At 43.1% G+C, this 15,364-nt stretch overlaps 1 protein-coding gene across 2 annotated transcripts in view; it reads right to left on the reverse strand.

Moving 5' to 3' along the window:
* Positions 1-9,701, reverse strand: part of USP12 (ubiquitin specific peptidase 12) — a 79,628-nt gene extending 69,927 nt beyond the window's left edge. Inside the window, exon 1 of one of the 2 annotated variants that reach the window (XM_019736579.2) lies at positions 9,444-9,701. In XM_019736579.2, coding sequence (XP_019592138.1) covers positions 9,444-9,491 — 48 coding nt within the window. In that variant the 5' untranslated portion in view covers positions 9,492-9,701. The remainder of the gene's footprint in view (positions 1-9,443) is intronic. The other variant, XM_074330056.1, reaches the window with a different exon arrangement.
* Positions 9,702-15,364: the final 5,663 nt, after the last annotated feature.

Here is a 15,364-nt window from a genome sequence, read left to right on the forward strand (position 1 = left end):
TAAACACCAGGGAAATCTTTCTGACATCAGGGGGAAAAAAATGGAACAAAATTCTAGAGAAAAAAAATTTTCTTCAAAGATATAATGACTAGATTTTTTAGACACAAATAATCACAAAGCAGAATAAATGTTTTTGTCTACAGGATTTCACATTATAAACATATTTTGCATTCCAAAGAACAGATGCCTTTTATTTATTCTCTCCTTGCCCCTAGGACTGACTCAATGAGAACTTGTGGCCAGATGAGCTCTTTCTATGATCCTGTTTTGAAAGATTGCAAAGGTTCTCTTTTCAGGGATCCCTGGAAAACCAGATAGACCAATACTGTAGAAATGAACACAATTTATTCACTATAATTTTAAACCGTTAAAAAACACATTACTGAAAGGGAATTACAGGAAGTTTGCTGACATCAGAAGTCAACTGCTGCCTCATGGCCAAATAATTTGGCCAAGAATTGTATGTCAGTAAGAGAACCAAACCCACAGATACATTAGAAAAAAAGAAACAAGTTCGATGAACCATAAATTCCTAACACATTCGAGTAAGCCAAACCTTGGCTTCGTCAATTTCCTGAGCATCCTAAGACCAGGATCATTAAAATACTCCTTTTCAAACTTTGAAATGATTCCACTCTGTCAAAAGTGATTTGTGAGCCCTGTTTGTAGTCCCCACAGTCTGGGGTGTCTCAAGGCGCTGTCTGTCCTTCCCAATGAGGACAGGAGTCCTACCAATAGTGACCATGTAAGAATGATTACAATTTATATTTACAGTACAAAGGACGTCACATGTATCCTCTCATTTTATCGAATGGGGAAATTATTATTCCATTTCACAGTAGAAATCAGGGACATGACCTATCGAAGCACAAATAATTCAGTAAGTAAAGTGGGACTCAAGGCCACACACAGAGAGAAAGCTTAGAAGTTAGGGACAAAACATCCAAAATTCTTGTTTAAAAACAAAGGGAAAACAATTCTGTCTCAACCATAAAATCTGCTACATATTGGCTTGTAGATACGGTCATGGATTGGGGAGCCAGGCAATCTGTACCTCATCCCTAATGGATGTGGGGTGACTTGGAGTTTGTTTTTCCGATCTGTGGAAGTGGGGCTAACATCACCTGAGTTCTCCTAGCTCTAAATGGATCTTCAAGATAACAGAAAGGAGAAAAAAGAGTATGAGACTAACAAAAACAGGACTGCATGAGTTTGAAACACCTCAAAAATCTCTATGTGTACAGTACTGTTCGTTTTCTTGGTGTGAAAACAGTATTGTGCTGTTGTTACATACTGTGTCCTTCTGTTTTTGGCAGGTGTCTCATGAAGGAATATTTTTTTAATGCAATCTCATAGTTCCACAAATATAACACAGATAAGTTTGATCTATTTAGATTTATTGCAATTAATGAAACAGAGTTTATTTCTTCCATTTTATTTTGGTTTTCTATTTATCATTCTTTTTTTTATCTTGTTTCTCCTATTTTCCTGCCCTCAGAGTTTGAATGATAACGTTTAAGTTTCTGCGGGTTTGCCAGCAAGGAAATTCATTTCTTGTGTGGTTGTGTACTTAGCCTCAGTTTTTAACATGCATGTATAACTTTAAATTTTCTCAACTGGGGTTTCTTGGGAACAAGACCTTTAACAGGTTTCAAACACTCTATGAATAGTCCCCTACCCCAGCCCATCTCATATTGTCATCATTTTAGCTTCAAAAACCAAATACAAGTAACTCTGACAATCAATATAATGAAATTTACCAACATATTTTTACCAAGTCCATTATTTCTTTATCCCACAACTTTCCTCTGAACTTAAATTTCCTACAGCTAAATACATATTTTATTGATATTTTTATGACAGTTAATAGTTGGTAAATTTTTTTGGTACTTCTTGATCTGGCCCCTTCTTCCTCTCCAGCCTTATTTCTCCCAAGCCCCCTTCCATGCCAAACCTACAGAACCTAAAAGTAGCACCTTCTCCCATGACTACACCTTCGCTCACATCTGGAATTCCACCTCTGCCTATCTATACAATAGATGACTTCATTTCACAAAGTTTAAATCTCATCTACGAAGTTTCTTCCCTGGAAGCCCTCTTCGCTCTCCCAGAGAGAAATAACCACTTTCTGTTCCACGTACACTTACTACGTACACTAATAGGAAAAGTATCTCATCATACTCACTTGTTTTATATGTCTATCCTTTCCCCACCTTTTTTCTCATCATGGCACACACAGAAAACAGTATGTGTAGAGCCCACAAAAATATACAGATAAGATTCTTCTCACCTAGATGTGACCGGTCAAGGGTGTCTGGTCAATCCAGACAGCTCCTGGCTGCCCAGGGGCCAAAAGGCTGCATTCTCAGCACAACTGTAACCCACGGGGGACACACTACATAGGAAGCTCTATAAGACCAGAGCTGACCATAGTGGCCTCTGTATTCTCAGAACCCACACACACCCTAATATAAAGCAGGGCTCCATTAACACTTCCTGAAAGTACTTAACTGAAGAAAAGGCATTCTTTACTGTCCCCATCCCCCCACCCCCAAAAGCATCAGTATTAGCTCAAGAAAAAATCCTCCCCTCCTCCAACAAAAAACACTTATTCACTATCAGGCAGAAGGTTCACTAGGTCACTAAAATAAAAAGCACAAAAAATAAAATCAAAGGCTACAATACTCAGACAGACTTCACTAAAAAACACTGTAACTTAAACCACTATTCACAGGTAGGAAATGCATGGATGGTTCCTGCACCTATGAAACATTTCTGTAAGAACATCTGTCAGTTATCACTGAAATAAACATAACTTCTTGTTTTAAGCTGGAAATAAATTTTTATCACCATGAAGCTTTAGACATGTGGTTACTACAGATGGAGATCCCAAGCAAGCTTATACATCACTCTGTAGACATTACACAACTTTTAGAAAAAGCTAATGGTCTTTCTTACAGAGAAGCAACAGAAAAGCATAAGCAGTGAACACATAGGATTATGAAGCGTCACAGAACTCACTCAATCACGTTCTACATTAAATATCTTGTACTTCACACTATCACAGAATTCTTCATTGAGTACTTCTGTGAAAGCAGTCAAAGACTCAATCGTTTTTTTTTCCAAAATAAATAAATGATGTATACAAATTGTCTCTCATCTCCTTCTGATACAAATTTTGTGCATAAGATTTTAAATGATCAAGATTATATATAGGTATTTCCAACAATACTGGGTCTAACTGAGTTTTCAACTCAGCAATCCATAACTCTTCATAATATCTAGCATTTACCCTTTTCTTCCAACACCTTGAAGTACTTCAGATGGGGAGAGCACAGGTTTTAGACATGATGTCTCGGTTAGGGAACCGCCCTGCAGGCCAACAAGAGTAACAGGACAGAGGCAAAAGGGAATGAAGTGCATTAATAGGGCCCCAATAAACAACAGGAAATTCTGAAAGGAAATAAGCTTAAAGCTCACTTTAACACACACACCTCGTCCTAACGACAAAAAGTTGTCATGCGTTTTTTTGCTTAGTATAAAAAATACGGTAAGATTTTCTTCTAAAAGTAGCACTCCCAAGTTATCTAAACTTGTAAAACATGTTTGAGAATGTCACAAATTAGACCATTTTTATTCCTAGACAAAAGGAATGACATCTCTTCCTACAAACTATTCAAAACAGAGAGAGAAGACAATCTACATTCTTAGTTGGTAATATCAATCTAATTCGCTTAACTTCAAAATCAATGTGTGTTTCCTCTGAGGCATATACTAATAAAACCAATGTTTCTTATGATGAAAATGAACTGAAATAACTGCATTTCATAAAACAAACTTCAGTTTTGTTACAGTGGTTGTTGAGCTAACATTAATTAGAACAGGTGAGTCCTTCTTACACCGTGGGTAGCAAATCACTTCAGAAGGGTAATAATAACCATAACAGCCCCTGTTACACAGTGATTCCCACGCGCCAGGCAGGGATCACTCTACAACCCTACGAACGAGATATTATTTTATCCCCATTTTACAGATAAGAAATCGTGGCACAGAGAAGTTGTCCAAGGGCACACTCACAGCTAGAGAAATTCAAATCTTTTTTAAATGGCATTGGAAAAGCAAAAAAAAATGTCAACAATAAGTCAACAGCTATGTGAATTAGCTTATTAATGAATAAAACGGTGCTATCACTAACCTTCACTAAATGCTTTTAAAGGAAAAAACATATATTCACTTTGGACTGTAACTTTCCATAAATTCAGTAACACTAAAAAGAAAAACTGGGAAATTGAGCATGATTCGTATTTAACTATGTCTAATTCTGTGCTCTTCATATTATCTAAAACATGATTAGCGCTCCCAAAATGATATCAATAATCATTTATAAACTCTCAGAGGATCAGAGAGTATTGAGTTTTAGATCTAGATGGAAACACATAAGGAATAATTATCCAATCTCTTTATTTTTTTACATATGAAAAAAATCAACTCAAAGTGTTACGAGACTTCCTCATATAGATCTAAATGTCAAAATCTGCACTAGAATTTACTTTCTGATCCAACTGTCCTTTTTAGTGTATCATGCTGGAGAATACATAACAGCATACTATATAAAATTTCTGAAATTGAGCTACTGAAAGAGAAACCAAAACAAAATTGGATTATTTAAATCTGAAAAATGAAGGTTTCTGGAAAGGAATTAATGCTAAGTAAACAAATGCTTAAATAGTCTGAGATAGTAAAAGTTTCAGGAGAGCCACAATAAATATGAATTTTATGGAAGAAAGAACTTGTGACAAAAAGGGGGTGGACTCAATGCCTGTGGGGCTTGGTCAAAAGCCTAGAATCGAACAAGACAAGACAACGTGATCAAGTCTGGCTGACACTGGCCGCCTCGCATGGCGGTTCATGGTAGGGTAGATAATTAACCTATTTTGAGATCTATTATAAAACGATTAGCCAGAGGTAGAAGGAGAAAACCACCAGAAGGTAAGCAAAGCCATATGATATAAAATAAGACCAGAGTACTTATACACATTGCAGCACATAAGTGAATATGGTATTTAAAACTAAGCTTTTTAAGCACATTTAAGTTTCAAATCCCAATGGTTTTACCTTTATTTGCAATAACTAATAAGTTCCTACGATTAGAATAAATCCATCGTCCCTTATAACTGTTTACCTTTATCCTCTAATAATCATTATAACCTGTCAAGGACGCAGTAGCTTATCACTGTGACTTGCTGGGTTAAAGTCTTGCTATTATCATCATTTTAAAGCATTCAACTCTCCATGCTTCTCTGAAATTGTACAAATTTTAAACCTAACAAAACAATCCATCATTCATGGGGCAAATTAAATGTAAAATTTTATCTAGGGTATAAGCTCAATTAAGTTTTTTTTAAAAAGACAAAATATGCTCTGGAAGGTCAAAATATTTTCTTTTTGCTTTCTTAAGAGGTTCCAAACTCTGTTTTATACAGTATTTTCCAAATTTTCTACAATAAGAACGTGTCATTTTTAATGTCCAAAACGTATTCTAACCAAATTCCAAAGATCAGCAGACTTAAACAAAACTTTGTAACACGCTAAACGTTCTCTACTAAGCTCCTCAAATACATGCTACACATTCCTTGTCAGCATTTAGCCAACATTTATCCCTGAGAGAAGACTCCTCATTTTTGAAGTTTTCATCCCTCTTAAATTAACACTCTCAGTAAAAACAGCAAAAATTAATAAAACAATGGCAACTCACTTTGAATGCACCTATCATAGAGACACTATTTGACTAATAAAATATCAGTAAGAATCAATTACATATTTTACTTATACAAAAATTTCATCCCCCCTATTTCTTGATAGAACCAGGAATTTTATTACTTAATACAATATTCTGACTACTTGAAGAGGAGGCTATCAAACCACCCCCCTCAACAAGGCCAGGGCTTTGAGGTGTTTGCTCCCTTATCTTTCTGGAGTGCTTTAACAGACCCACATCTAACTGGTAGTGAGTGATTGATGCCAGTGAAAAAGAAGACAAATAGCCAGCTTCGCCTGTGACTTTCCTCCCATAAGTAGATGAAAGTTTACCAGGCGCAGGGTGCTGTGCTAGGTACAGGCTTGTTCAGGCAAACCTGTCAGACCCCCTGGCAGCTAACTTGTGGCCTTGGCCGCACTGACACCTTGTTCTATCTCACCCTGTGACTGGGGATGGGCAAGTAGCAGCCAGGCCAGTGCCACCTATCCCTGCAACAACCTCTCCTCTGTCCTATCCCCTCCCCAAGCCACACAGTAAGAGAGTGTAATCATCTCAGCGGGAGCTAGCTGACAATTATGGAGCCCTCCTGCCGGATTACCGGCCTCCAAGCAACAGCCATGACCCATGTCACTGTCCAGTCCCAGACCACCAAAAACTGCTCCATAACTTCCACCTCAGTTTCAAAACATAGGCCTTGCTATACAAGTATGGTTTCGGCCACTTTTCCCATTATTTCACAATTATTAAGCATAATATTAAATATTAGGTAACTACTCTGTGCTAGGCCCTGAAGTCCTAAGCCACTTCAGAGGCAAAACAAACACTGTGCAATACTGACAATGTATTTTTTCACAGACAAATAAGAGGCATTTCTAGAGATACCTTTGCAAATGTATTCATTGCAATCTAAACAATCACTCATTTCGGTCAGGCTAATTTAGGAAAAACAAACTTTACTAATATTCACATGTAGCAGAACAAAAGTGATCTAGGATACCACATATCTGAAGATTTGCTGTTAACAGGAAAAGTTACCTAACCCAGGTGTTGCCAATTTGTCCAGGTACCTTACGTTGCCTAATGAAAAAATTATGTACACTTTATTATTTACGGAATAAAATCTCAATTCCTCATAAATGTTTTCACAGCTACCGATTCTGAGAACTATCTTTAGGTGCAGCCCCTCCACCACTCCACACACATCCCAATTTCATCCTCGCTTAACCAAACTCACTTCCCCCAGATACTGGTAGGAAATGAGGGACTCGGGGAAACTGTTTTATTGTATACAGAAGTTAGTGCTCCACCGAAGAGCAGAAATAAATGGTAGTCCTTCCCCTTGAGGCTTTCACAATCCAAAAAGCAAACGAGAGAAAAATTTACAACACAGTACAGATGAGGCTACTGCGATTACAAAAAGCAGTGAAATTACAGAAGGAAGACAGAGGACAGGGATTGCCAGGGGAAGGATTATTCAAGTAAAGTCAACTGCTTGACAGACAGGTATGAACTCACTGACAAAGTGAAGGGGGAAGTGTTCAAAGACTAGCAAAATAGCATCTACAAAGGCAGAGAGCCAAAAATCTTTGCTTTTCTTGATTGTCAATTTTGTAATTCTCAGGAGGTGGGTTACAGTTTTCTTTAAAGAATAACATTGCAGGTTACTTTCAGATATTTGCATTACTTTAGAAACACATCAGAATTTATTCAAATATAAATATAGGTGCAATTTTAACACTACTTTTGGAACAATCTCATTTGGCCAGGCACTGGTTGGCGTTTCTGTATTTGGCAACCATACACACCCACCACATGCAATGCCCCAGAGCGGAAGCGCTAAAAAGAGCTTTGGAGTCTGACATTGAGATCAGAATCCCACTTATTCATGTTTGACTTGACAAATCTCTGTGCCTCATTTTCCTAATCTGATTATAGCACGTATTATTACTATGTTCATTTGAATACTGTCCACCTCAACTGGAATGTAAACACCATGAAAGCAGGGGCTGTCTTGATCACCGCTGCATCCCCAGCACTCAGCACTTAGTCTCTATCACTTAGTAGGTGCCAAATGTGTACCTGATATACTGTGTGAATGAATGGTTAGTAAAGAGTAGTAACACATCATTCCAGAAGTACTAGACTTTGACAATGAACTATGACCTGACAATCCCTGTAGCTCAGCAATCTGGCAAGATTATCACTTTTAGAGACTTAATTATCACATTCCTTTTGAAATAGGATAAGATAATAACCAGCATATCTAAAAATAATTAATCCAAATGACCCTCAGAAATGCTTTCACTACAGTTCCTTTAATGTCAATGCTTCCTAAAATATAAATTGTGAGGGGGAAAACAATCTATTTCAGAAAACGCATTCTCCAATGATTCATTCAATGTGATTTCTTTAATCCTGCAGATTTTAATCCCACCTGATTTTGGCGATTTTTCACACTGTTCATCACATCCAGAAGCAGTGTAGAATCTGCTTCTAGAGTACCTTTTGGATCTGACTCACCACTCCTTTAAAAAAAGATACATAAAAATGCCTCCCCCTTAAATGGAAGTTTGGGGACCCCCTATAGACAGAAGGAATGATTTCAGAAGACTTCAGTAACATGATCACTAGGCCCACGTTGCAAAGAATAACTTTTTCTGCGATGGCTCCTAATTATGATCCCTAGATGTAGACTCATAGAACTAATGAAACGAATTTGCCCCATCGTGTGGAAAATTGTGGTTCTGCCTAAGCACAAAAACACCAAGATTTACACGTACCCACGTTTTGCTTCATTGGGACTTTTCCACTGGCATTAGCACTTTGCCATCAGAGTCTATTTAAACACTCCGATAAAACACATACAATAACGCTCGCAGTCAGTCCCTGCACAGAACTACTTCAAGCCACACACAGATGTGCCTGGTGTATCAAGTAAACAAATGACAGGAAAGCTTAAGCTGTTTTCAGTATTAACGTGGATTCCCAAAGACAAGACTGCCACCTGGACACACGGTTGGAAAAAGGAGAGCTCGTTGCTCTCAGAGTAGAAATGGGGAAATTTTCCACAGCACTTATTTAAAGTTTCCACCTTCATACACACCCCCTTCTCCAGAGCACCGGGTGGGGGACTCGGCCTCGCCCGCGCCGCGGGAAGGAAATCTGCACTTGACTTCCGTCCTCTCTCCCGCAGGAACGAGACCCTGCCTTCCTGCCGGCGGACCCCCACCCGCGCCCAGGGCCACCTCCCCGCTCCGCGCACCGCCAGACGGAAACGGCGCGCGCCGCTCCGCGTCCTTCCACCTCCGACCCCGGCCGGGACCGCGCTCCAGCTCGCGCGCCCACAGCCCGGGTGCTCCCCGCCTCTCGGCCCCGGCGCCGCGGGAAGACTTCAGCAGTTGAGCGCCGGGGCGCTGGAGACCAGTGCCCGCAACCCGCCACGTCCAGCACCGGTGTCCCCTCGCTGGTCACCCTCGAGCCGCCCAGGCTCGCCCGCCGCCTCCCCCTCCCGGGGGGCCGCTAATACCCGCGCTCCCTGCCCGCCGGAGTCCAACCGCCCCCGCCCGCCTGCCGCCCCACGACCCGGCTCCGCGGACCACCGGGGTGAGTGGCGGGAACCAGGGCCGCACCGCCCGCCCGCCCCAGGGATCCCGGGTCGCTCCGGCTGCCCTCCCGCCGCACCTACCATGGTACAGATGGAGGCGAATTTGGAGACTGTCATTAGGATTTCCATCCGCCCAGCGCCATCTTCCACCCAATCACGGCGGCGGCAGCGGGCGGGGGAGGAAGGGAGCCCGGCCGCCCGCCCACACTACGGCCCGCGGGCGGACCCCGAGCCGCCGCGGACCCACGCACGGAGCCTGCTCTGCCGCCGCTGCCGTCGTCGCCGCGGGCGCTCCGGCACTCCCCGCCTCGGGCCCCAGCCCCCGCCTGCCGGCCGCCCGCCCCCGGCTCCTCCCCGGCGCAGGGCGCAGCCGCTGCCTCCGGGCCCGCGCCTGCCAGCGAAGCCACCCGCCGCACACCCCGCCCAGCGCTCTGAGGAGCGGGCTCCGCTGAGGCCCTAATGCCCGATCTGCCCCACAGCTGCGCTGCCCAGCGGCGCGCCCCGCCCACCCGCCGCGTACCGGGCCCGCCCCACGCGGAGCCCCGCCCACTCTGCGCGCCAGGACCGCCCTGCGCGCGGCCCCGCCCACTCTCCGCGCACGACTCTCCCGCCTGAGGTGCGCCTGCGGGAGAACTCTGGCGCCGGCCCCGCCCGGCTCTCGGCCAGGCCCCTCCTCCTGCCCGCGTCCGTCGCGGTCCTAGAGCCTGCGCGTCAGCCCTAACCCTAGCTGCGAGTTGCTACCCGGGGAGGTGCGGGTCGCCTCGGAGGCAACCTGTGTAAATCCTGGAAGGGGCGGACCCGCAGCAAGGGCGACCGGACAGGTATTCCGCACTGCTGAAACACATAACGGGGGCGGTGATCTGGTAATTCTGAGTGGGATGGGAGGAAACTTGCTTCTGTACAGTTACAATAACCCAGGTAACCCAACGTCCCAAGCACTTACCAGTGGTTTGTTTCTTTCTATATTAATACATAGCAGGTGAATCACCTGGGTCAAAACTCCCTAACTTAGCGAAAGACTAAATAAAAAATGAAAGAGGCAAACAAAGAAGAAACTATGTTTAGCTCTTTGAATGAAGAAGAAAGGTAAGTAATGGGAGCGGGGGTGGGGGGTGGAGGGCAAAGCTGCCTTCCTGCCTGCCTGTTGGCCATAAATTTAGAGTATGTTTATAAATACAGTTTCTAAATATATTCGTTCAGAAAATTGAGTTGCAAAATAGGGAAGATCTCAACCCAGCAGTGATAATGACAAGAAGTCTCGCAAGTGAGAAAAATGCCCGGTGAGAAATATTTAAGTAGCGTTAGCTAGTGGTATAGTTCCTCTTTTCTACTTTTATAAAATTGATCATTGCACCCTTTTCTTCGTGTTAAGCAACTCAGCTTTATTTCTTCCTATTTGAGAAAGTAGTTCAAGTTTGTAGAATAACTTTATAAATTAGAAAGCTTGTGATATTTTTCGATTGGTGAAATACAGTGATGGGGTGCTTTTCTGGGTTCCCCCATTTCAGTGGAGCTGAGGACCTGAATTAAGACAAACTTCTAAAATCAGATATGCTTTACCTCATTCAAAAAAGCATTCAAAAAACAAAACAAAACATTCGAACAAAAAAATCTAGGTGAAAAATAGATTTCTGATGCATGAATAGTGTTTCCATAGTGATTTCCATTATAAGCTTGCTTGGGGGGAAAATGCAAATAGAACATAGCTCAGTCCCATAGTAGCTGGCCTGGTTCTCCAGGCACCTGCCTCCATGGAAGCTGGGGCACTCCCGCTTTGCCTGATACCCAAAGCCAGGGGCGAGGACCTTGTTTGTCACTCCAGGCATTCAGGTATGCAGCTGTTTCCTGCCTAGACTTGGAAGTCTATCTTGTTGTGTTCCATCCTGCTTAGACCTCCAGGACCTGCCTGGGCTTCCCCCCAGTGTCACCATGCCCCGGGACCCTGTCTCACCTATTTGGATAAATGTCTATTGTCATCCTGTCCTCCCTACTTGTTCCAGCAAACAGGTCTAAAGTGCCAGAATTTGAGCCCCAGCCTCCCTCTACGCTGCCCACCACCATGCCTCCATGTTCGTGAATCCTGAAATGTCACAGGAACAGAGGCCACCAGCTTTATACATAAGCTTCTATAAGAACAAGGCCTTTTTAAAATGAACTTCTGATAGAATTATCTGGAGTGGTGCTTAGTTGATGTTATAGCCGTCTATATTTGCAGGAGATACCATAACACCTAACTGCAGGACCTCACAGTGCCTTGTCTCTCCAGCCTAATGTTAATGGGAGAGGCACAAACAGAGAGAGTCTTTTGTGTGCTGGGCTTTCCTTGGGTGTTCTTACCATTACATTACCATATGTAATGCAGCTGAAGGTAAGATTTGGCTGAAACGCCACACTTTGGCACCCAGAGCTTAGAGACGGTCATCTGGGCTTAGCATACAGGTTTTACCTGCAGCTATATAAGTTTTACAGAGAGCTTCATTGTGTCTAGAGAAAGAGGAGCTTGTATACAAATGACTTCTTTTGGTCCTTCCTGAGAGTGTAAGCTACAAAATAGACCCAGATAACCTCAGGGATCAAGCAAGTAAAAGAACTAGAGACAAGCTTAATCCATTTGGTCAGCATATTTTTAAAAATTGTTTCATTTGAATACTTTTACACAATCCTCTGCTGTCCAGTTCCTTGCAAGCCACCAAATACTTCTGTTACTCATCCTGTCTCCCCGCTAACCACATGTCGCTTCATATATTTCTGCCACCTCTCTTCTGCCTGAAGGCATTTGGGTTTGCACCAGCTAACATAAATGAGTGAAATGCTGCCTGTGATGGAGTGGGGAAGGAAGTGGTGGGAGAGGGTAGAGAGTGTGTGTAAGGCACCCATAATGACAGGTAGTGCTTATCTTTACACCTACCGTTTTATCAAATCATAACACAGGGAAGTAGATGCTATTATTATCATCCCCATTTTCTAGATAAGGAAACAGGCACAGAGATACCTTTCCCAAGTGAGTGGGAGCACAATATGCCATCCCCAAATATACCACTTTGGCATATTGATTATTTTGAATTAAAGTTACTTACAGCCATTCCAAGAAAGATACTCTGAGCCCCCTGAGTCCTCCCTGAAAGCAGGAGATAAATCTCCCATGTGCAAGGTCTCCCCATACCAGGACGTAGAGAGACATCCTTATCAGCAGACATGGGAACTAAAGGACAGAATGCTAGATAAACAAAACTTGTTACTTCTCCACTCAACAGGTCCCCCAAGCCCAAACCCGTTTTTGTCAATTCTTTTTTTTTTTTTTGGTCAATTCTTCACACGTATTTTTCTTTGTCTAAAAAAGGTGTATAAACTGCCTGCTTTGGTCACTTCTTTGAGTCTCATATTTCTATGAGCTCCTGTACGTACAAATTAAATTGTTTTTCCTCCTGTTAATCTGGCTTATGTCAATTTATTAGACCAGCCAAAGAACCTAGAAGGGAAGAAGGGAAAAGTTTTCTTCTCCTGCACAAGATTACACAACTCGTAAGTGAGGGAACTGGGATCTGAACCTGGCTCCAGAGGCCACACTTGTATCAACTCTGCTGCACCAGCTCATGTGATTCTAGTAGGAGGAACGTGAGAGATACTGACTCCTTTGGGACCCTGAAGGTTTTAGCTACAAAATATACTCAAATAGGTATTTCTTTGTCTTGCTTTCCTCATCTAGAAAATAAGTGTAACGATTATGGCCACCTCAGGATAAAACACGGAGCATGTTTAGAATAGGGCCTGGCCTGCAGCACAAACTGGAGAGCTCTGAATAGCCATTCAGAGGCAACATTTTAAAAGTCAAGGGGGGCAAATACAGCCCCTCAGGCTGCCAGTTTACTCCCTCAGATGTAATGAGCCTCTGCTATGTGCCAGGCACCTAATTAGTACTTTAGATGCATTTTCTAATGTAACCCTTCCAATGCCCTTGAGCTCAATCACTTCGTGCTCCTTATAGCACAGTCACCACGGTGCAGCCCAGCCAGGGCAGAATGGGGGTCCACACCCAGACACTCTGGAAAAACCCTGATCTCTCCCCCTGTTCTACCCTCCATTCACAGTTGAATGAATCAACTTTCTTGGTGACATAAATGAACATCATCCAGCTGTCCAAAGGTAGATATTAATCAAAACAGTGATGTTCTTTTGTTGGTTTGAATCAACAAACCAGCCACTTACTTTTCAAAGCTGACTTCTAATTCAGATGAGCAAAGCTGAGTCATCTGCATAATGGATATGTGACCGATTTGCTGGGCAGGATGGCATATAGCGGATATACCCCCGAACTGTCATTACTGAAATCTAGGTTTAAAAGAAGAGGGCCAAAGGCACAGCCCTGTTAAACTCTATTTAAAACTGAAATGTGAATTCATTCATTAAAACAAATACCTGTTGATCATCTACTGATGAATAAGAGAAATTTTCACCCTCAAGAAGCACACAGTCCATTGGGGTGAACAGTTGATTTTTATGGAAAAGGAACTGAGAAAATGAACCAAGTGCTGTCCGCTCCCAGGGGGGTGGGATTAGCTCTGCCTACAGGAGGGATAAACTGAGGACAACTTCAAATCAAGAAGAATGGGATGAACAGTGCGTGGGGGTTGGGTGAGGGCTGGGGGGGGGGGGGTAGGCAGTGGTCTTCCAAGCAGAGGACAAGTTGTGTGCAGGGACCTTGAAAAAGTGTGGGATGTGTCTCAGGCTGCGGTATGGGGCGTGTTGCAGGGGGTTTGTAGACATGGGTGGAATGTTAAGGGGACGAGCTAACCCACAGTGCCACCAGCAAAGCTCATGGTCTCTGGGATCTGTACTGTCATATCCATCGACAATAACTGGTAGAACCAGCCTACTTTAAAACCTCTTCCTGGTTCATAATATCAGTTTGGATTCCCAGTCCTGAAATTTGTTGCAACTAAACATGGCAGAGAATTTCAAGAAGACATCAAACTAACAGGTCTGTAACTGGGGAGAAAACCTTGACTTCTGGTGAGTACAGAAGTAAACCAGAGTATCTTCTTTGTGTACTTAGCTCCTCATTAAGCAGGGCCTGACTGGGGGGGGGGGGGGGGGAGGAGGACTACGCAGACCAGATGCTGGGAAGGATGATGCAAGCATTCCAGCTGTTTAAAGAAAGTTCAGAAGTTGCTGAGCTTAATTCGAGGAGACACCGTTCCCAATGCTTTCATGATCCACCACTTTTTTCTGTGAAGAGAGGACAGAGAGATAGAGCCACAAAGTGTAGAACACACGCTGACAACCTCGCATACAAACGTGATCCATTCTGGTCACGCAGTCATTCAGAAATGTGTATGTGGCTTGCATGTTTTGAGTCAGTACATACCTGTTGAGTACCTCCTACTTGTGAAGGATTATGGTAGACGTGTAAGGAGCAAGAGTCCCACCTTCAGAAAGTCTGCCCTCTGATTGAGAAGATGGGTACACAGACAACTTTAAATTAGACAAGTGCCCATTGTGTGATTTACACTATTATAAGGGTTCAGAGGAAAGAGTGATTGTTTCTTCGTTGGGTTTCAAATATGCTACCACATAATGGAATCAGGTCACCTGACCCAAAGGGAAAGCTGGAAAATCTTAAAGAGTAACAGACTTATATCTTTTAAGAACAGATATATCTGTTGTTGTTGTTGTCCCCTCTCCCTCCTCTTCCTCCTTCCTGTCTTTCTAGCTTCATCACATCCTCTTCCCCCTTCATCGACTATGTTCCTATCACACTTGCCTCCACTTTGTTTCTTAAACACCAACAAGCTCCATACCCCCTCTGAGCGTTTGCACTGGCCATTCCTTCTCCCTGGAACAAATGGTAAGCCTCAGGTACACGTCACCGCCCCAGGGAGGCCTGCCCTGACTTCCGAGCCCCTCTGCTCAGTGTAAGCTCTGTGAGAACTGGAACCCTGTCTGTTTGTAGAGCTCCATCCCCAACACCTGGGAGAGAATAGTAAGTGCTCAATAAATACTTG

Source organism: Rhinolophus sinicus, linkage group LG04, assembly GCF_036562045.2.
Source record: "Rhinolophus sinicus isolate RSC01 linkage group LG04, ASM3656204v1, whole genome shotgun sequence".
NCBI lineage: Eukaryota > Metazoa > Chordata > Mammalia > Chiroptera > Rhinolophidae > Rhinolophus > Rhinolophus sinicus.